General features: G+C 37.5%; 1 protein-coding gene across 1 annotated transcript in view; it reads right to left on the bottom strand.

Moving 5' to 3' along the window:
* LOC128702861 (TGF-beta receptor type-1 babo) overlaps positions 1–22357 on the bottom strand; it is a 158969-nt gene extending 136612 nt beyond the window's left edge. Inside the window, exons 1-3 of the mRNA XM_070102641.1 lie at positions 22101–22357; positions 17467–17556; positions 10253–10397 (exon numbers count right to left, since the gene is read on the bottom strand). Coding sequence (XP_069958742.1) covers positions 10253–10397; positions 17467–17556; positions 22101–22155 — 290 coding nt within the window. The 5' untranslated portion in view covers positions 22156–22357. The remainder of the gene's footprint in view (positions 1–10252; positions 10398–17466; positions 17557–22100) is intronic.
* Positions 22358–24382: the final 2025 nt, after the last annotated feature.

The following is a 24382-nucleotide window of genomic DNA, read 5'->3' as shown; positions in this document are numbered from 1 at the left end:
GAATGTTAAGGAATTTCTTGACAAATCTGTCAGTGGATGCAGAAAGGGAAATCCACGAAGTATATATAGTATTGTGGACATTTTGGAATGGGTACAAAGAAAGGCCTTCAAGGTTGCAGCAGGAAATAACTTGGGAAGCAGTGAAAAAGATATTTCTACAAATAAGTAGTGAAAAAGTTAAAAATTATGCAAAACATGAAAAGTTCAACTCAAAGAGCTAAAGGGATGTTGAGATGGTGTGGTCATGTAGAAAGAATAAAGCAGTTGCTTAAGAGGATGTGTAGGTCTGAGGACAGAACATCCAGCAGGCATATGAGAGTAAATGAGAGCAAAGTGAGGGGAAAGTGATTATTGAGATTTAACATTCTACCAAAATGTGGCCATGATAATTCCCATGAAGGGATTCGAAAACCCAGTTAGCTTAACTTTACACGGGAAAAAAAAAAAAATGCCTGCATTGCTGAAAGGTGAGTGGAGAAACACTGCGGTGGAATGCGTCATCACTGAATCGCAATATATGAATAGAGCTGGAAAGGAAATTTAGGAAATGAGTAATGGTCAATGTATTTTCTTCTATAAATCACCAGACATTAGTGGAAAATGGCAGGTGTAAATCCTACCCTAACTGGGTCATATTTATGTGAAGACATTCCCAATCAATTCAATCAGCACCAAGTTTTAAGACTTTACACAAAAGAACAGCAATTATCAATGAACAGAACAGCAATCATCAAAGATTTTTATATGGGTATGGAATCACACTAGCAAGGCAGAAGTATATTTAAAGAAAGGTTTTACAAGCCAGTATAAGTGGCAACATCTGATAAATTCACAACCTAGACTGATGTTTACATGTACTGTACATGTAATAGCCGAGTGATTTGCAGTATGCAAAACATCAAGACAATTTTTTTATCCTGCAGGAGGTAAGGGGGTCCTAAACTTACAAATGCCCCAAGTCAAATACAGACAAAAGAACTTTTGAGCCAATTAAATTTTTACAGTTTCCAATGTATTAAATACATCCAGGGGAAACTGGGTCCTTGTGAAAAAAAAAAATCAGTTTGCAAGTTGGAGTATATACGAGAATGAGGGAGAAATTAGTAAGGAATGAAGATGCCAGTGGTAAAGGTATAAATTAAGATGTAGCACTGAGACAAAATACTATACATATTTAAACAAAAATTATAGTTAAATAACAAAGGGGACAAAATATAATACAGGTCACTAAGAAACTGACAAAATCTAATACAGTACAAGAATCTTGCAAGGACTACCATACAATAAAGCAATTTAAAAAAAATAAATATGGACATACATAAAGTACATGCATTTAGTTTTCATTGCTATGAACATTTTTGGCTATTATTAAAGCATGCTTGACTATGAACATTTCAAAGGACATTATGTGTGTGAATGTATTTATATACAAATGCAAATTAAAATATTGTTTCAAAGGACATTATGAGTGTATATATTTACATACAAATACAAAATAAAAACTATGTATATACATATGTGTAATTAACTATTTGTAATAAAATATTTGAGTTTGCAAAGGTATGGTCAAGCCCTGTTATATCTATTTTTGAACCCTTGTTTGGAGTTTACTTCTACTACCATTACAAAGCTTATTCTACTTCTTTACCACTCTTACATGAAACGAATACATTCCAATATTCCTGTAGTTCATATAGGTATGGAATTTTCATTCATGCATCCTTACTTCTTTTTGTACCCATCTAAAAATGCATTCTTAAATCTACCCAATACCTCTTCAACCCCCTCCTCATCACCTGTACTTTTTCTAGCCTACCTACTTCCCAACAGTTCTTTATATCTTTCCCTGTCTCCTTAGTTCATTCATTTTTACTTCTCTCTTACCTCACTGATGCCATTCTTTTAATATTCCCTCCACCTCTTACTCTTTCCATAGATGTTTTTAACACACCGGCCATCTCCCACCAAGGCACGGGTGACCCAAAAAGAAAAACAAAAGTTTTTCTTTCTATATTTAGTCACTTATTCAGGAGAAAGGGGGTTATCAGCCCCTTGCTCCCAGTATTTAGTCGCCTCTTATGACATGCATGGCTTACGAAGAAAGGATTCTCTTCCACTACATAATGAGCTGAATCTTGAAAAACATGCACATCCAATAGTTTACCCATTAATCTTTTATCTACCAATACATAATCTAACAACCTGCTATCATTGTAAACTTATCACTGCATACTTATTTATCCTCTTTCTCAAAATAAGTATTACCCACAACCAAATTTCTATGTATAATTTACCCCTGGCACTCCAAACTTGCCTACTACATCAGCTTCAACAGTCACTCTCACTTGATCATTCAAGTTTCCTATTGCAATAATTCTCTTGCTTGGCTCAAAATTTAGACATTCACTTAACACCTCCCAAAATCTCTCCTCTATACACCTTACTCAGGTGCATAAACACTTAACTATGACCAACTTCTCACATTCCATCTATTCACATAATCCTTGAATCCAAACACTTGAATCCTCTCTACTTATACAGCTACTCCTTTAGCTCTGATTCTCTCAAATACATCCAATCTAATCCTCTCCACTGAAATTCTCCAACCCTTTTATAAGTGTGTTTCACTTGGTGCTGGGACACCCAGCTTTTTCTCATTCATGACAATAACAATCTTTTTTTCTTACCTGTATTACAATCAGAAACATTAAAAAATTCCAGTTTCAAACTTCCTTTTTGTAACAATTTTAGTAATTGATAAAAAAAAAAAAGGGGGGGGGGGGGGCGATTAGTCCTTTTCTCTCGCAATTTTAGTTAGCTTGTAAGACACACATGGCTTACAGACTTCCTATAAATTCTAACCCACTACCCCATAGGCAACAAAGGAATCAATATGGGCAAGAATGTTTAAGAAATTAGAAGGCAACTCATCCAAGTGTGTTCCAGTGGTTGAATTTAGCACAAAAACATACCTTACACTAATCATATTGATGTCATTAGTCAAAGCTATTTTTATCTTTTTTTTTTTTATTACGGAAGAGGGATGGTGGTATACTCATCAAGAAACAGCACAGTGTCTCCCTATACAAGTCTCCAGATAACAGTGATTAAACATCCGCTGGTTTACTGGAGATAGGTTTTGCACTCAATTTAAAAACAGAAGAATCACTACAAAGTAGTGTATCTTAGAATGCTGATGCACTTACAGGTGTTGAGGGAGAAAAAAAACTATATTACTAGAAATTTCTAGTATGCGCTTTAAAGAAACAGGATGTGATACACCTAACATTGAACTGGCTGAAAATATAACTTTCAATCCAGGAAAGAACAGAACTGTTCTAATTACCTGAAGCAAGAGTTCATTGGTGGCACTGAGACACCTCCCTTGAAGGTATGCATGTGCAAAATAACCACAGGGGGAGTTGACTGATAGTTCTAGGCCTTTTGTATTGCAGTCAACACATCATGAGCATGCAATGTTGTAAAAATAGTGTCAGAATCCAGGAAGATTCATTCAGGAAAACTGCTATTACTCAATTCCCCGTGGTTATTTTGCATTTTTTAATCACTCGTTCGTGGTTATTGCATAATGTATATATGTATATATGTATGTACATACTTAATTAACCCTTTCAGGGTCCACAGGCCCTCTCAGAGACTTGTTCTCAGGGTCCCCCAAATTTAAAAAAAAAAATTATTTTTTCTTATGAAAAGTTAGAGAATCTTTTCCCGATCATAATGACACCAAAAGTATGAAATTTGATGGAAAACTTACGGAATTATGCTCTCGTGAAGTTAGTGGTCTCGACAATGTTTACGTATCGGCGATTTTGCCCACTTTGAGCCCTATTTTTGGCCAATTCCAGTGTACTAGTTGACAAAAATCATAACTATTTCGCTAGAACTCCATTTTTTTCTATCAAATGAGTACAAGAAACCACCCATTTACCGATTTCAACTATCCAATACAGTGGTCAGAATTTAGCAATTTTGCCAATCTCACACAAATTTTAAAAGATGCCAATTTCCGAACAGGGTCCAGAATAAACAAGACAGACATTCCTGGCACTAAAATAACACTTCCTCTGTTCATTAGTCACGTCCTCATGCCCCTCTTACATTCTTTTGCTTTTCACTTTGAATTTTTATTCTCACAAAAAAATAGAAGATTTACTGTTATGCAGACTACTGCATTAGTGTAGAAATGGTATAAATAATATCAGCGCACTTGTGAAAGAATATTAGACTCGCCAGCACGATTTGTTTACTTTTGAACTTTGGTAAAAATCGAACATTTCTGCTACTTTGAGCTCAAGTTCAAGGTACTTTTCATTGTAAAACCAGTCAAAATCATCTCAATTTCTGTAATATGTTTTCCATTCTATAAAATGAGACCAGGAAAACTAGAATACAACAATAAATACCATACGAAAATACAGTGCAAAATCGTTGTTTTAATCTGAAAACATGATCAAAAATTTTTTTTCCTCATTACGCACTGTGTGCTCCAGGATTTTTTTTATACTGCGCACACTGACCACATAGACCCATTCCTTCATATGTAGGTCTACCAGCTTTCTCACTAGATTTGAGGGCGCTAGAATTTAGGCGTACTAGTACGTCATGGACACTGGTGTGTAAGCCGTACTAGTACGGCCGAAACCCTGAAAGGGTTAAATACCAATGACAGGCCGCCACAAGTTTAGCTCTGCTCTTGTAGCTACAAATATGAAATTACACATTCTTACTAGAAAATCTACTGTACTTTTATATGTATTAGAGATCTGCATTACCACACATAATATTCCTAATTAAGGCCATACACACAAACATGTGCAAAATATCCTATTGTGTGTGTCTCTGGAACAAATATTTTGCTAAAGTAAAAATGCTCCAATATTACTCCCATTTTTTTTTAAATATTACAAAAAATAGATAATGTAATAAGTGTATGGTTAAACAAGGATGAAATATGAACCTAACAACAAAAGATCACTGTAAAAGTGTAGGTACTCAAATTACAAAAAATTTACTTAATGTTTAAACAGATTTTTAACTTTTAAGTACATCCAATAAATAATACCAATGGTATTAAATTATATGCTTTATATACAAGAACAATAGATTTCAGATACAATGACTGTACATTCAATGATAACATTAATGTATTGAAATTCAACTTAGTATCCTTTGAAAAATTTCACATACTAAATAAAGAAAAATTACTCAAGCCTGAAACAATCTACAAAAAATTTCTATGTAACCCTAAATAGATATTTAAAATGTCTAAGTGAAAATCTCCATGATGCAACTTGTAGAACCTCTTGTTATTCTCAAAATATTCTTTTTACAAGAAAAATTTAAAATAATGGATTTGAATTACTGTGTTAAAAATATTAATTTGCCCTTAGTCAAACTATCATTGAATTAGCATTAGGAATACTGGAACAATTTTTCATCCCCTTTGATATACCTTATCTTATACCTTTGAAGAATTTCAAGAGTATATCTACTCTCTGAGCCCGGCCATGGGCCAGGCTTGTCTGGTGCTCACCTGGTCAACCAGGCTGTTGCTGCTGGAGGCCCGCTGCCCCACATATCCATCACAGCCTGGTTGATCTGGCACCTGGTGAAGATACTTGTCTAGTTTCCTCTTGAAGGCTTCAACACTTGTTCCAGCAGTGTTTCTGATATCTTCTGGTAAGATGTTGAAAAGTCTGGGACCCTGGGTGTTGATACAGTGTTCCCTTATTGTCCCCACCACACCCTGCTCCTCATTGGGTTTATTTTACACTTCCTCCCATATCTCTCACTCCAGTATGTTGTTATGGCAGTGTGAAGATTTGGGACCAACCCCTCAAGTACCTTCCAGGTATATATTATCATGTACCTTTATCTCCTCCTCTTCAATGAGTACATGTTCAAGACTTGCAGGCGTTCCCAGTAGTTTAGGTGCTTTACTGGCTCAATGTGAGCCGTAAACAATCTCTGTACATGTATTTGTTCCAGCTCCGATATTTCTCCTGCCCTGAACGGGGCTGTCAGCACTGAGCAATATTCTAAGTGAGGGAGCACTAGCGATTTGAAGAGTGTCACCATCGGCACTGTTTCCCTTGTTTTGAAAGTTCTCAATACCCACCCAGTCATCTTCCTGGCTGTCGTGATCTTTGTCTTGTTATAGTCTTTAAAAGAAAGGTCCGCTGAGTTTTGTACATAGTGCTCCTTTTGAGTTTTTCATTCTTTCCATACCTAAGCAGCTGGAACTTATCACCATTGAACGTCATATTTTCCACTGCCCACTGGAAAACCCTGTTTATGTCTTCCTGTACTTTTTCAGTGTCCTCTACCGTACTGACTTTCATGCTTATTTTAGTGTCATCTGCAAATGATGATACAAAAGTGTGCCAGGTGTTTTTGTCTATGTCTGCTATGAGGATGAGGAACAGCAGTGGTGCCAGGACAGTGCCTTGGGGCACTGAGCTTTTGACCTCGCTGATGCTGGATCTTACTAGGTTCACTACTCCTTTTTGTGTTCTGTGCGTTAGGAAACCGAAAATCCATGTGCCTACCTTCCCCGTAATGCCCATGGCCTTCATTTTGTGCGCTATCACTTCATGATCGCATTTGTCAAACGCCTTTGCAAAATCTGTGTAAATCACATCTACGTTTTGGTCGTCTTCCATTGCCTCCGTAATTCTGTCATAATGGTTCAGCAGCTGTGACAGACATGATCGTCAGGAAATAATGACAATTTAATGACGATTAACCTTATTCCATGAACAAGTAAGAGAAAGTGAGACAGTGAGAAAGAGAAAAAGAAAAAGTGAGAGAAAGAGAGAGAAAGAAAGAGAGAGAAAGAGAGAGAGAGAAAGAGAGAACATCACCACCAAAATAGCTAAATATTTTGTATACCTAGTTTTTAAAGGCATTTGAGAAGAAAAATTCTCATAGTTTCATTATAACCTAACAATACCATTGACAAATATTAACATCTGCTTCAAAGGCTCCATTATCTATATAATTTTGACACTTAAACTAGAGTTCCCAGCAGTTAGAAAGCATGGGACCCATGCCTTATAAAGTTTCTGAAAATTTAAGATTAATTCTAATACTGAAACTCAGAAAACAAAAATGTTAAGGGTGAATTTTTGCATACACTGTATAACCACTATGCTCAGTTTATATAATACATTAAAATGGGAAACTATACATTGCTATACAAATATCTGCATTGCAATTAGATTTCTTCTGAGCAAAAGCTATTCCTGAAGTGGGGGCTGTCTCATGTTAAAATTACATTATCACCTGCCAATGAGATAGCTCCAAACAAAATATAAGGACTGTTACATATTACAGACACTGCTTACAGTACAGCATACAAGATGGCCCCATTTTACGGCGTTTTGCTTTACGACGTTTCACTAATACAGCATCTTTCAAATTACACCCAACCTTAATTTATTCTGACTTCCTACAGTAAATATATTCACCATTCACTCTAAACTAAGGACAAAAATATTTCACGGTAAGTAACGAATATACTGTATATGCATTTTTTAGGCCTAGCTCTATTGTTCACTTAATAAATGATAGTGTAAACATATTACCAGGCTTTTGTGTGTTTGAAAGTAAACAAAAAGGCTATGTTTCACTTTACAGTGATTTTTGCATTACAACAGTAGCCCAGAACCTAACCTGCTGTATAAGTGGGGCCCTCCTGTGTGTGGAAAGCAACAATATGCTGGTAGATGCATCTTCTGTAACAATGGAAGTTTAGAACAGGGCTTGATCCATCATAATTTTTTTTTTTTTTTTTTTTTTTTTTTTTTTTTGTCTATGTATTTGGTGGTTATTTATCTTTTGGTATTAAATTCTTTTAAATGTAAAACTGAAGAAATTCTTGAACAGACTGGCTTTACTTCAATTAAGTAATAAAATAAAAATTAACAAATTTTGGACAATTTAAACTTCCAGATAACTCAAGAATATACAAACACAAGAGAAAATGCCTTTGCCTGCAAATTATGCAACACAAGAAAGATGCATCACCCTACAAGAGCAGCCCTGAGACACTAGTTTCAATAAATATTGTATTTTACAATGCACTTTATTCAGCCCAAAAGCATTATGTTGACATATTAAACTGCAAAACTATAAAATTACTAGTGTCTGACATACATGCATTCACTCATAACAGATTCGAACACAAAACTCGGGTTCATCTGCGTTTACACTTTATTTTTAAGCCTTTTAACATTTTTTGAACTCCATCTACCTAATCCCAAATAGATTACAAATATGGAATCCCTCTTACTTTACTCACATTAACACACAAATCAAGGGAATGAGCTATTGGGAGAGACTAAAGAAAAAAAAAACCAAGGCACACAATAACGTGTTACAACGCTCGAGCATCTGACAGGCATATAGGAAGAGATTGTTTAAAATATACAACATTGGCAAGGGATTAAAAATAAAGATAAACAATGATGATTCCCAGGAACAATAATATTTCTTTAGTTTCAGGGTGGTACACAAGTTGAACAAGCTGAATGATATTATATAATAGCGTCCAAGAAACCAGGAACTAATACTGCAAGTTACCGAGGTGAAGAGGCAGCCAGGAGCCAAGACTGCCCCACAAACAATTAAGAGTGTACAAAAATTTATATAAATGATTTGCCGTAAGGAATGAAACACTATATTAATATGTTTGCAAGTGATGCTAATATCATATGTAAAGATGTAAAAATTACTTTAAATCTCTGAAAAAATACACAAATAAATGCAATGTAATAAAAATTTGGAAAACATAAGCCACACAAGCAGTATAGATGGCAATAAAAATTAAAATGTTAAAGAGGACTAACAGTCAGTGCTGACAAAAGATTATCGTTGGTAGATCATATTCCACTGGCAGACTTTAAAATAGTCTTCAAACATATTGCTGATGCAAATGTTTAAAAAAGTCTTTCACAACATGCTTCAAGTCAAAACTGCAATATGCAAGTGTGGTGTCTGCACTGTCACACTGCAATATGCTGGTGTAATGTATGAACTTTAAAAATACATCTCGATAAGATAGGACAAACTCCAAAAGGCAGAAAATGGCTCCTAGAGTAAAAAAATAAAAAAAATGAGCGACTAAAAAAAGAAAGACAAAGCGCTAAAAATGCCCTAGATGGTCAATAAGAGAGGGCATGATAACCACATGTAGAGTAATAAAAAAATACCACTGAAGATATGGCTAAAAAAAAAAAAAAAAAAAGTATCAGCACAGTCAACAGAGAACAAGAGGCCACTATTGTAAAATAAGAAAAGAAACAATGGTAAATGGATATTAGACAGTTCTTATTCACAAACAAGATTGGTAGAATAATTAAATTAAAAGAGGTCGTGTTACAACCCCTCAAGTTTAAAATACTGTTTACGATAAATTAGACTAAATAGAGAACACTAGGTTCTCCCGTCCTCACAAACAAGTAATGCACAGATACATCATCGATTTTCCAGCACCTCTGACCCACCATGGTCTGCTGGAAACTTAAAACATTAGTATAAATGAAACTGGTTTATTTATTACTGTACTTTCAAAGAATATTTCAGTACTACCACTACCAAAGTGGTAAATTTTGAGGGAACTGTAGAGGCAATCACAAAGGTTAACTGTTAGCAAAATATGCTAAGAATCACAAACTTAAGGGATCACCACCAACAACTACAGAGTCAACAATATAAGTGAGCACACACCACATACAATACCATCTGTTGCCGCCTGGTAAACTGTTTTGGCAAAAGAGAAGAATCAAAATTTTGTCTCGACTAAAATAGGTGCCAGGCAATCCACTGATAGAAAATCAGCGTTATACCTGTATTTGCAAATGGCTAATCTCACACACAATCTTAAGTCAATCATTTAAAATATTTCAGTGTCTCTCCCTAATCTACTATATACAGTGGACCCTGGAGTTAAAAAAATTTTTCGTTCCAGACGGCTGGTCAAGTGCTGTTACTGAACGAATTTCCTCTCATCAGGAATAATGTAAAATAGATTAATCTGTATCAGACCCCTGAAAATATACTTACAAAAGCACTTACAAAAATACACTTACATAATTTGTCATGTTGGGAGTGGTTCTTAACTCGAGGGTCCACTGTATAATATTTTGTCTGCATCTAACTAGCTTCAACTATCTCAAAATTATAAAATATTAAAAAATTAATCAAGCTGAATATCACGTTGATAACTCACTTGAAAATTTGGGTTTCTCCAGAGGTATCGATAGTAACAGTGACATAGCAGTAACCATCTGTCTCACACACACCCAACTTGCAATCTGAACACACACACTTCAGCAATCTATCTTCAGGTGGTGTTGGAGGCGCACGTACAATACCTGAGAAGAAGTTTCACTATTCATTATCAACTTCATGATAATTTCAACACTACAGCAATACCTTGCATGGTACGGTTAATGCGTGTCAAAAAAACACCATATTATGCAATAACATACGGATCAAGGTATTATAATGTGTTTTAACAATTAAATGCATTGGATTGCAAAAATATTTAACCAATTGCTTAATGCAATTTAATGCACCGGAAACTCTTGCACACACTTGCAAATAATAGTTACCAAAGATAAAAATGAAAAAATAGTAGTACTAAAGATTTTTATTACAGTTGTAAATAAACAATGTACCATACATTTGGTAAAAAGATAATTTTTATTTTGAAAAATAGTTGAACAACGTAGTTTGCAGTTTTTTCTTTTTACCAACACACACATCTTCATACATTCCCCTCTTTACTTTGTCCTTGGAGGCAAAGAGGGGAATGTACGAGAGTATAGTTTTACCAACGCTCTTATATGGGTGTGAAGCATGGGTGATGAATGTTGCAGCGAGGAGAAGGCTGGAGGCAGTGGAGATGTCATGTCTGAGGGCAATGTGTGGTGTGAATATAATGCAGAGAATTCGTAGTTTGGAAGTTAGGAGGAGGTGTGGGATTACCAAAATTGTTGTCCACAGGGCTGAGGAAGGGTTGTTGAGGTGGTTCGGACATGTAGAGAGAATGGAGCGAAACAGAATGACTTCAAGAGTGTATCAGTCTGTAGTGGAAGGAAGGCGGGGTAGGGGTCGGCCTAGGAAAGGTTGGAGGGAGGGGGTAAAGGAGGTTTTGTGTGCGAGGGGCTTGGACTTCCAGCAGGCATGCGTGAGCGTGTTTGATAGGAGTGAATGGAGACAAATGGTTTTTAATACTTGACGTGCTGTTGGAGTGTGAGCAAAGTAACATTTATGAAGGGATTCAGGGAAACCGGCAGGCCGGACTTGAGTCCTGGAGATGGGAAGTACAGTGCCTGCACTCTGAAGGAGGGGTGTTAATGTTGCAGTTTAAAAACTGTAGTGTAAAGCACCCTTCTGGCAAGACAGTGATGGAGTGAATGATGGTGAAAGTTTTTCTTTTTCGGGCCACCCTGCCTTGGTGGGAATCGGCCAGTGTGATAATAAAAAAAAAAAAAAAACACATCTTCATAGCATCGAATATCATTTTGTAATGCCTGCCGAACTCTAATGCCTCGTTCAATGTTTGGATCCTCATTCATTATGAAGTCACAAGCATCTTTTACTTTCACAATAAACACTGACAGTTCATCCAATGTTAATTGCTTTGTGTGCGCAGCACTTTCCTCTTCTTGATTTTTCTGTTTCTTCGTATAAATGTTACTGATCCATTTCGACAAGTGTTGCATCTTCAAGGTCATCAGAATGGGAGTCAATGAATTGATGCACATTTTCACAATCCAAAGATTCTAATCTGAGATGAACTTTCCCAAGCTATACAATGTTTCCACAAATAGTTTCAATAGAGCATTCAAAACTGCCAAAATCATTGGAACAATGCAGTAAAAGAAAATGCCAAACAGCTCTCATGTCGCTCGCAATTACTTCATGCCACGATTCACTTATGTTTTCTGTCACATTTCGGACATTTCCAAAGTTTAACTTGTAGCATTTTTTCCGGTTGTTACTTTTATGGCTAGTGCAAAGGTACATCTTAAATAACACCCTGATCCATTGGCTACAATAAAGATGTATTCGGTGGCAAGAAAATTACAGTGACATTTTCATTCAAGTATGAAAGAGGATGACGACCTGGTGCACTGTCCAATAACAGCAAAATGTTAAAATCCATGACATTATCTTTGCAATAATGTTCAACTGCAGGGCAAAAATAATTTGTAAACCAATCATCAAACAACTGTCTCGTTGCCCAGTCTTTCTTATTTGACCACCATATAACAGAAGAGCATTTTTTGAATTGGATTAAAGATCCCTTGGCTATCCCACTCTGTACACCAGCATAGGCTTTAATTTAACCCCTTGATTGTCGCAACCCAAATCCTGAGGTGTCTCCTGGTGTCGCAAAATTTCCGAAAAAAAAATTATTTTTTCTTATGAAATGATAGAGAATCTTTTCCCGGTTGTAATGACACCAAAAGAACGAAATTTGATGGAAAACTGACGGAATTACGCTCTCACAAAGTTAGCAACCTCAGCGGTGTTTACGAATCGGCAATTTTGCCCACTCTGAGCCCTATTTTCGGCTAATTCCATTGTTCCAGTTGACCAAACTCATAGCTATTTCTTTAGAACTCCATTTTTTCTATCGATTGAGTACAAGAAATTGCCCATTTACCGAATTCAACTACCCACTAACGTGGTCAGAATTTTGCAATTTGGCCCATTTCACAAAAATTAAAAACTATGACAATGACAAAACAGGGTCCAGAACAAACAATGCAGATATTCCTGGCTCTAAAACACCATTTTCTTTGTTCATCAGTCATGTCTCCAGGCCCCTCTGATATTACTCTTGCTTTCTATTTTGAATTTTTATTCAAACAAAAAATAGAAGATTTACTGTTATGCAGACTACTGCAATATTGTAATAATTGTATAAATAATGTCAACCCATTCATGCGTGCATATCAGAATGGCTACTTGGACATTTATTGGAAAATTACATAATTTTTTTTTACTTTTTAACATCGGCAAAAATCAAACATTTCCTCTACTTTGAGCTCCATTTCAAGGTTCTTTTCATAGTAAGACCAATCAAAATCACCTCTATTTCTATAATATGTTTCCCATTCTATCAAATGAGACCAAGAAAACGAGAATACAACCATAAATACTATACAAAAATAGACCACAAAGTCGGCATTTTAATTAAAAAAAAGGCCGGAGTTTTTTTTCTCATTATGCACTGAATGCTGCAGGATTTTTTTTATATGGTGCACACTGACCACACAGACCCATTCTCTCACATGTGGGCCTACCAGCTTTCTCCTGCTCGATTTGAAGCCGCTAGAATTTATGAGTATATATACGTCAAACACGGTGGCTCGTAAGACGTATATATACGACAGAAAGTCAAAGGGTTAAAGTCACCAGATGCATTCCCACCCAATAAAAGCATTAAACAGTCTTGGAGACTATATCCTGGTTGTGATGACTGTTTTTCCACCAAATAAGCGCATGACAGCAACTTTTTCCAAAAAACCCATTTCATCTACGTTAAAAATTTGATCATTTTTGTTGCCATTCTTTATTTTTTCAGATCATTGTATACACTGGCACTCTGACCAGTAATTCCAACATTATGGAGTCCCATACGGATTTTAAAGTTGCAAAACCAGCCGACGACTTGCCAAAAAACTTTCCCCCCTTATTGCCATTTTCTTTTTTAACAATGAATAGAGACTTGTTGCTTTAGCTTGAACCATCTGACTTATTGGAATTCTTTTGTGGCTGCAGTCTTCAATCCATAATATTAAAAGACATTTCATATTATCCATTTCAGAACTACAGTTTTTAACAATCACTTTTTGACATATAAGAAGTTGTAGCCATTCCATATCTTTTTATTTTATCTTGCGCATGTGCCGATGCTGCGTACATTGTCTTGTCAAGTGCTATTTTAGCATACCATGCACCATCTTCATGTTTTATAATTTCCAGTTTTTCATCTGTTAACCATTTGACGTGAGGGTTCATCAGGAGATAGTGGAATAAGAAATACACATTGGATGTCTTGGAGGGGTATAATTAAGAGTCTTGCAGGGTAGCCCAGGCCTGCCTGTCGAGTCTGCTATGCCTAACGGTAAACTGAGAAGGAGGCCTCTGGCTGGTGGCTCATATGTGAGGGACTCGTGATGTCATGGCTTGAAGGGAGCCAATCTATAAAGTAGCTGGGATTATCTAAGTATACTACACACATACACAGTACCACTACTGACACACTTGACATTTACTACAACACTCAGCATCATTGCATTTCCTCTTTCCACTTGTATCTGCATATAAAAGGGGTACGAGTACTATATATAATAAAAAACAGTGTATATGTATGTACTGAATAAGACTACACAACTTCACTGCAGGGAGTCTGGAGCAATATTGATGTTTGCATCATGCTTGTCAAAAATATACATAGCAGTAGCTAAATAAAATTTATATTATTAAATTTATAAACCATATTATATCAAAACCCATACTGTTCAAACCATACTATGCAAGGTATTGCTGTACATACTCCACTGTATAAATATTTCAAAGCAAACAGTAATAATGAAAAAAGGCAAATACGTAACAAGTTTCAAAGTTAAAAATTAAACATGTTACAAAAAATGTACCTGCCAACTTTTTACACAAAATCCTATTGTATTCAGTATTATGGAAGGCTTACATATGCTTAAATATTTTTGCTTAAATCTTTCAACGTACCATATTCCACCGAGGTGGGGTGGCCCAAAAGGAAAAACGAAAGTTTCTCCTTTTAAATTTAATAATATATACAGGAGAAAGGGTTACTAGCCCCTTGCTCCCGGCATTTTAGTCGCCTCTTGCGACACGCATGGCTTACGGAGGAAGAATTCTGTTCCACTTCCCCATGAAGATAAGAGGAAATAAATAAGAACAAGAACTAGAAAGAAAATAGAAGAAAACCCAGAGGGGTATGTATATAGTGGACCCCCGGTTAATGATATTTTTTCACTCCAGAAGTATGTTCAGGTGCCAGTACTGACCGAATTTGTTCCCATAAGAAATATTGTGAAGTAGATTAGTCCATTTCAGACCCCCAAACATACACGTACAAACGCACTTACATAAATACACTTACATAATTGGTCACATTCGGAGGTAATCGTTATGCGGGGGTCCACTGTATACTGTATATGCTTGTACATGTATGTGTATTGTGACCTAAGTGTAAGTAGAAGTAGCAAGATGTACTTGAAATCTTGCATGTTTAAGAGAAAGAAAAAGGACACCAATCCTACCATCATGTAAAACAATTACAGGCTTTCGTTTTACACTCACTTGGCAGGACGGCAGTACCTCCCTGGGTGGTTGCTGTCTACCAACCTTCTACCTAGGTTTTGCTTAAATATCTTTGGTTAAATATATTTATTAAATGGATCAACAGTGGATACTAAAGCATTTTTTTTTTTATTAACACATCGGCCATTTCCCACCAAGGTAGGGTGGCCCAAAAAAGAAAAACTTTAATCATCTACTCCATAACTGTCTTTCCAGAGGTGCAGTTACACTACAGTTACAAATCTATATGTTTCACTGTAAACACTTGGTCTACACACCCCCTACCTTTCCTAAAGCCTCCTTGTTCATCTGCTACCCTACTCTCCATCTTACTCTTAATTCTTTCAATAATAACTACCATACACTTTACCAGTATACTCAACAGACTTATTCCTCTAAAATTTTTGCACTCTCTCATGTTCCCTTTGCCTTTATACAAAGGAATTATGCATCCTCATTGCCAATCCCTAGGTACCTTTACCCTCTTCCATACATTTATTAAATAAAAGCACCAACCACTCCAAAACTATATCCCTACCTGCTTTTAACTTTTCTATCTTTAACCCATCAATCCCAGCTGCTTTACCTCTTTTCTTTCTACTTACTGCCACACAAACTTTCCCCACACTCACAACTGACTCTTCCTCACTCCTACAAAATGTTATTCCTCCTTGCCCTATACATGAAATTACAGCTTCCCTATACCTCTAACTCTCCATTTAACAACTCTCCTCTCCTATTTTTAACTCTCAAATCCATTCATTCCCTAGGCTTCCTAAACTTGTTACTCTCACTCCAAAACTTTTTCTGGTTTTCAACAAAAATTTTTGATAACATCTTACCTACCCTCTCATTTTTTCCTCTTTTTACATTGCTTCACCACTCTCTTAACCTCTCTTTCTCTCAATATACTCCTCCCTACTTTGTAAAAACCTCTCATATGCTAACTTTTTCTCTCTTACTACTCTCTTTACATCATTATTCCACCAATCACTCTTCTTCTCTCCCATACCCACTTTCCTGTAACCACAAACATCTGCTGAACACACTAACACTACATTCTTAAACCTACCCCATACATCTTCAACACCACTTCCTATACTCTCACTAGCCCATCTATCCTTCAGTAGTTGTTTATATCTTACCCTAACTGCCTCCTCCTTTAGTTTATAAACCTTCACCTCTCTCCTATTTGTTGTTTCTATTTTCCTTATATCCCATCTACCTTTTACTTTCACTGTAGCTACATTTAAAAAGTGATCTGATATATGTGTAGTCCAACAAACTACTGTCAAACAACAGTTACCTGAACAAAATCAGCTGTCTTAAGCATACTGTGTATCCTCCATGAAAATACTGCCCCTCTTTGAACAGGACATTATCTTTCATATGTGCATGAACTAATTCCAATTCACTCTCAGCTGCATTAGTTATATTCTCAGATAGCACTAAGAACAGATTTGTTATTCAGCACAGCATGACAAAGTGATGATATCAGATGGCAGGAGTGTGTGGCATAAAGCAAGAGGAAGGCATAGTTGATGCAGACAGCACCATCAGTTTGGTTGATCAAGCCATCTACCAGAAGACCTGGTCTGGGTCCAGGAAACAGGACACTGACCCCTGAAATCATCTTAAATGATCTCCATAAGTAAGCAAGGAATTGCATACCATACTCAATCTCCACTAACTTTCTAAGGTAGACATTACGCATCAATATACTGATGCAATTTAACAAGTTGGAAAAGAACTAGATATTTAAAGGACAGTTTGCCAGACGAGTGATTGGGAATAACCGAATCATGCTAATCATGACAGAGTACCAGAAAGAAACAGGTACAAAAGTAGAATGGAGCTTAGTATTCTTCATTACAATCTAGCTGAGAGTAGTGCAGTTCTTTTAAAACTCATTCACTGGTAGTGTAGCTACAACACCAGTCTGGGAAGCCTCACAAAGTCAACTCACGCAATTTCCAACTCACTGCTACTTACATTAGAAGCCATCAGAGAACTGGCTTTCCTATAGTGCAAAATCTGTCAGAAACACTGAAGGAGATGAAACATAATAGAAATCATTACCAGTCAAGTGTTCTGAAACTGCAGAATGTGTTGTAGTTGACTGGTCATCACTGATTGGCTCCAAGGCTCCAACCCCACCATCTTGGAAAGCTGTAAAAAAAAAAAAAAAAAAATAGTCTAGGAGTAATGGCAAAGTTGCCTATGCAACAATGTATTTTCAGATCAATATCTTAGTTCCCAAAACAGACTCCATCACTATCTTAGTTCCCAAAACAGACTCCAGCAGTAAATTTGGAAATACTTTGAAAAAATTGCTAAGGCCTGAAATTACAAAATTTGCAGGTTTCCACATAAATACCACTGACGAAGAAGAAAATTTTCATAGGATTATTAACCATGGATAACCCAAGAAAACTAAACAGAAGCAATGGCTGATTTTGACTGAGGTATATCTATGGTGCAGCCCATAACATACACCTGAATTGTACTCCTTGGAACTTAGACAAAAAAGGTACAGTACATCATAATTTACACCTGAAAAATCCTGGAGAGTCTGGTACCAAACCTGCACATTGAAATTCCCTGATACAAAAGCTGGCAACTTTTCAAACTAAAAAATACTTTCAACAAAAAGCATGGGAGTGATGAATATCACCATGAGCGGAAACTCAGTAAGAGTAGGGGAACCTAAACTTTTCAACATCCTCTCTTCCTAATTAGCTGGCTGTGGTGCATACACCGGACTGTGCATTGCTGGTACCAGTAACCTGGGTGGTCAGGCCAGCAACTGGAAGGCCTAGTCTAGAACTGGACTAAAGGGATGGTGAACCCAAAAATTCATTCCAGGCAAACTCTCAGGTGCTTATTTATTGCTTGGTGACCATGGGTAGCAAGTACAAAAAGACTTGCTGTGGCCTGGCTGGCAAAGCTCTTGCCTCACATGCTGAGGGTCCGGGTTCGATTTCTGGCAGAGTAGAAACATTTTGACATGTTTCCTTACACATGTTCTGTTCACCTAGCAAGTAAGTGCCTGGGTGTTAGTCAACTGGTGTGGGTTGCATCCTAGGGGACAAGGTTGAAGACCACAATGGAAATACGACAGACAGTCCCTCGATGACACACTGACTGACTTGGGTTATCCTGGGTGGCTAACCCTCCGAGAGGTTAAAAATCTGAACAAAATTTCATCTTATCTTAGGTCTTCCCCCACCAAGGAATCAAACCTAGGTAGGGCAAGAACAGATATCTATCTGACTCAATTCCATCTGGCATGTAAATAAAAGGGCACAACACCATGACTGGAACAATGCACAAATAACCCACACAGGAGAAAAAGCTTTTGAAGTTTCAGTCTGACTTGGACCATCAACTAGCCTTGCAGTGAGAGATTAGTTAAGGGTTCAAGTTGGACCGGAACATCGTCATATGTTTCTTTCTCCTCTGTGCGAGTTATGTGTGTGTCTGGTATGGCATTCAAATAAATCTGCAATGGTCTTAATACCAATCCTTGTGGTACACTTGTTAATCTTCTCCGTTCTGATGTCTCCTCCTGAACAATCACTCTCTGCTTCCTTTCCCTGACATACTCCTTGATCTAACAAAGCTCCCACTTCTGCTTGCCTGCCTGACCATGTACGTGCAAGTGTGCATGCATGTGAGAAGAGTCAGGTGGACTGACAAGAGATTTCCCACTAAGATTTAACAAAAAGGTCCAACCACTGGATCTGACAGAAGGAAAGGTCTGGAAATGATAAGGGCAGAGGAAGTGGATGGTGGACAAAAGAGGAAGAAGTCATCTGTATAGATAGGGAAAGAAGAGCAGTATGAAGAAACACAAAACTCTTAGGAGGAACACCATTCTAGTGTTGGACCTCAAGGTCTATATGGATTCATCCCTCTATCTGAAGGTGGGATAGGATAATGTGGCAACAAAGAAAAAAGACATCCAACAGGCAAAAGGAGGAGGACGCAGAACCAAATGACAATTTTTTTTATCTGTATACCCGTCATTTCTTCAGTGCTACCAGCAAACTGGGCAATGTTTGACCAATACGTCCCAGTGCCTACTCCCACACAAACTCCAGGTGGTAAGGTTTATATAGTCCATACACCATCTCAACCCTTCCAACAATAATGAATGAATGTGCAATAGTGAATGCAACACCAACCCATGTGGAGTGTGTGATAATGTAGCTATATAAAAGAAAACTATCTAGGAGCCTGAAACTGCATCAGTGAACATGAGTACACTCATCAAAGGATGACAAACAAGGCCTACACCATACATCATAACAACCACAACTATCTTAAGAACTTCCAAAACACCAGGCTTATCGAAAAATCAGACTTATGTCACAGACGACGATTAGAATTGGCTCTCAACACTTCTACAACATCATCGCTCAAAACACAGGCCATTATAAGATCTCGGAAATACTGCACTTGCTTCACATATCCTAAGCAAAATGAACATCACCTAACACCACTCTACAGCCCATGGAGCACCTTACCTAACCCAATATATATACATGTATATACATACATACAATTTCTAGTTTCTGTACAAGACTGATAATGCTCCTCAGGGGCAAAGAATCTCCTTAATTAATGTCCAAGTTAACATGTACATCTTTCTCACGTAGGATTTTATACTGAGAAATGTCAGAGAGTGACTGGGGCAATCAAGGATTAAAATCAAATTAGCACATTAACAGCAAATATTCCAATATAATACTCCCCAGCAAAGAGTAATGCAGATAGAAATTCCATCATAAGTATATAACCTATAACAAAAATACATCTCTGAACCAAAATAACTAAACACATACTGTGCCAGTAAAAGCCAGAATAAAAAGATAAGAACCGTAGCCAAAATAAGTCATTAAAATTCGCAGGCAACAAAATATATAATAGGGAAACTAATTTCAAATGTAAAATAACAGTTCTCTAGTTTTTTTGCAAACACAACTTGATAAATATGCAAAAACTCGTATAAATGTGTGATCAAGTTAGGCGGGGGCACTGACCCTGAAACCCTCTCCAGGTATAGGCACAGATACTCTGTAGGTGGATTTTAGAGGCCAATACTGGGTCTGATGTCAAAAAACGCAGCCTTTTGATGGATTTCAAAAAAGGATTTTACGTCATGCTCACGAGGAAGTGGTAAACCCACAAGGGTCATACAGCACATGGGGAACTGGATATAATCTGATTCATACAAGGTAAGCATAACTTAAAATACATCACCAGTCTGCTGGTGCAGGAAACTTCAATACATTAACACAGCACAAATGAAGAAACTTACTGAAGAATTTTGCACAAGTGTCAGAAAATATTTCAATACACAGAAATACAAATATGCGCTTTAATCCTCCCACACAGCCTTTGACGAATAGTATCACACATGCGCACACACACACAGAGGTGTGTTTGTGTACTAGGCGAGTACGCACGCACACACGCGCATGCATGCACACACACACACACACACACACACACACACACACACACACACACACACACACACACACACACACACACTAACACACACTAACACACACACACACACACAGGTGTGTTTGTGTACTAGGAGAGTACTAGGCGAGTACACACACGCACACAGGAGCTATGAATCAACCCCTGCAACCACAAATAGGCAAGTACACACAAACCATCAGAGGTGGGGCCAGGAGCTGTCAATCAGCCCCTGCAACTATAAATAGGTGAGAACACACACAAACACACACAGGCCAAGTGTCTATCAACAGGTGCCTTTGACAACTATATCGTACATAGTGTATTATTATTACAAACATAACAAAATGCTAAACCCACAAGGGTCATACAGCGCTGCGATAGTGTAAATTCCAAAATGCTCAGGAATGAAAGTGGCTTCTTTTGTGTGTAAATTACACACTGTATATAATGCAAAGAAATAAAGTCTAATTTTTAATTTTAATTTTTAATTAGGATAACTCAAGAAAGTCAAAGTGACTTATTTCCACAAAATAATGATGCCGTTCCGCAGGCCTGAGACGTCGCAGGTCAACACGACTCCTAGGCGTGATTTTTTAAATAATTACATTTACATTAAATACGATAGATACGTTACGATAGACACGAATAGATAGATATGAAGATACGATAGATGCACTTACATTAAATACGATAGATATACTTACATTACAATAGATATTTACGATAGATATACTTACATTACAATAGATATTTACATTAAATACGATAGATATACTTACATTACAATAGATATTTATATTAAATACGATAGATACACTTACATTACGATACATACGAATAGATAGATACAAATAGATACTATACATTAAATACAATAGATACTTACGATATAAATTACATTAAATACAATAGATATACTCACATTACGATAGATATTTACATTAATACGGTAGATATACTTTGGGTATAAAAAGACACGAATCTCAGTTACAATCTGACGATTAAAGAGTGAATTAAATACATTAACGAGTCAAAAAGACATCCCGTCCACACACCATCTCGACACTTACAAAAAAAAAAAAACTTAAATTACCATAGAAAATAATTATTTACTTATAGTGGTAACTTCCTTCACACAAACCTAGAAGACTCGTCTATCATCCCGTCACACACACACATTTAGCTATTTAATAATAGCTCTTGGCCGCCACACTAACCGTTAACTAGCGTCACGCTGCATAACACCATCAACATATTCCGGAGTTGTTCCATTCTGGATTCCTGACAGAAACTCCGGCTAAGTTTACTAACTACATTTCCTTCTCTTTCAGCGAATCTTGTACTTTGTTATTTGGTACTATAGATGCACTACTTGCGAGGAGCCAGCTTCTTCGAGCGCAATATCTTCAGAATCTAATTTTCTCTTGGGGTTATTTTAAAGGATTTAATAGGATATAAAAGTGTTGGATTCTCCTAGTGAGAGGATGTTCAGATGGTCTATAATAGAGACAGTCGAGGGCCGCGTAACACCCGACTAGACAGTACCCTTCCGCGTGCTGTCTTTAAAAACAGGCCTACCAACATTCTGTCTCGTGACATACAACCATTAACAGCAACACTCATGGTTTTCATTTATAGACAGAAATCAAAAATATCAACACTGTAGCTGCAGTGAGTGTCCCCTGCGGTCTCCTCACTGCCATTCTAAGCTCCTGGTGTTGAAGCAGTGTGTACCAAAATAAACCAAGTGTGTTATTATTATTTAAAACGGCAAATATTAGTATTCTGATTTTTTTTAAAATGTCCTCACATAATTTTGAGACAAATATTCCGCTAAAATACTGCACAGACTCAGCATATATTGCGTATTTGGTTGTGTTTAAGCGCGTAGTAATACCAATGCTCCGGGGCGGTCTGGGTTGAATGGCAACCTTGATCCAACATTCACAATCAACATTTTTTCAAGCAATTATGTTAATTATCTACTTAATGCTAAGAATAGACCAGCCTTGACACATGCCTAAAAATCCCTACATAATAAATATCCACCATATATTACATATAAGTTCCCCTGAGTCATAAAAAGTTTTAAATTACATATCAGGTTAATGTTAAACAGTGGAAGTTATTTATTAAACCTTCTCATAACATTACGGCCCTTCACGAGGGTGTCTTGATGCCGGTGAAGGGCTCTTGATCCAGGGAATTAGAGGTGATCTTTCCTTCCCAGGATCAAACTTGTCTGTCTTCCGTTTCTGATGTTCTCACAATTTTTGATTCCACGCTCATTTATATTTCAGTCAGGTAAGTTATTAAGACTCAGATACAACAGTCGGTATATTTACTGAAGAGACGTTTCGCCTACACGGCAGGCTTCTTCAGTTAAATACAGAGATGGGTAAATACGATGTTAGGTTAGTCCCTCAGTCTGGTAGTATTGTGGTGGTCAGTCCCTCAGTCTGGTGGTAGTCAGTCCCTCAGTCTGGTAGTATTGTGGTGGTAAGTCCCTCAGTCTGGTGGTAGTCAGTCCCTCAGTCTGGTAGTATTGTGGTGGTAAGTCCCTCAGTCTGGTGGTAGTCAGTCCCTCAGTCTGGTAGTATTGTGGTGGTAAGTCCCTCAGTCTGGTGGTAGTCAGTCCCTCAGTCTGGTAGTATTGTGGTGGTTAGTCCCTCAGTCTGGTAGTATTGTGGTGGTCAGTCCCTCAGTCTGGTAGTATTGTGGTGGTCAGTCCCTCAGTCTGGTAGTATTGTGGTGGTAAGTCCCTCAGTCTGGTAGTATTGTGGTGGTCAGTCCCTCAGTCTGGTAGTATTGTGGTGGTCAGTCCCTCAGTCTGGTAGTATTGTGGTGGTCAGTCCCTCAGTCTGGTAGTATTGTGGTGGTCAGTCCCTCAGTCTTATAGTATTGTGGTGGTCAGTCCCTCAGTCTGGTAGTATTGTGGTGGTCAGTCCCTCAGTCTGGTAGTATTGTGGTGGTCAGTCCCTCAGTCTTGTAGTATTGTGGTGGTCAGTCCCTCAGTCTGGTAGTATTGTGGTGGTCAGTCCCTCAGTCTGGTAGTATTGTGGTGGTCAGTCCCTCAGTCTGGTGGTATTGTGGTGGTCAGTCCCTCAGTCTGGTAGTATTGTGGTGGTCAGCCCCTCAGTCTGGTAGTATTGTGGTGGTCAGTCCCTCAGTCTGGTAGCAGTAGGTGTTAAGCCTGGAGCTGAACTCTTCTCCAGGCTGAAGGACTGACCACCTCAATACCTCGCCACTAATTCAGCTGTATCACATTTGTATTGGACTGAAGAAGCCTACCGAGTAGGCGAAACGTTGCAGCAATAGGTATCCACCTGTCACACCTACGTCTTATTCACCTACTTACAAACATAGTAAGCCACTTCCATAATTATGCTACTAAGCTTAATTAGGAACAATTCACACAATTTGAGAGCTGGACCGATACCTTAAAGTCAGTACCTGACCAGCCGGGTTGTAGTTCCTACGTTGGTTTGCGTGTGGCTAA

Source organism: Cherax quadricarinatus, chromosome 82 (assembly GCF_038502225.1).
Source record: "Cherax quadricarinatus isolate ZL_2023a chromosome 82, ASM3850222v1, whole genome shotgun sequence".
In the NCBI taxonomy this organism is placed as follows: domain Eukaryota; kingdom Metazoa; phylum Arthropoda; class Malacostraca; order Decapoda; family Parastacidae; genus Cherax; species Cherax quadricarinatus.
The sequence above is the reverse complement of the archived record's forward strand: the minus strand, read 5'-3'. Positions and strand labels throughout refer to the sequence as shown.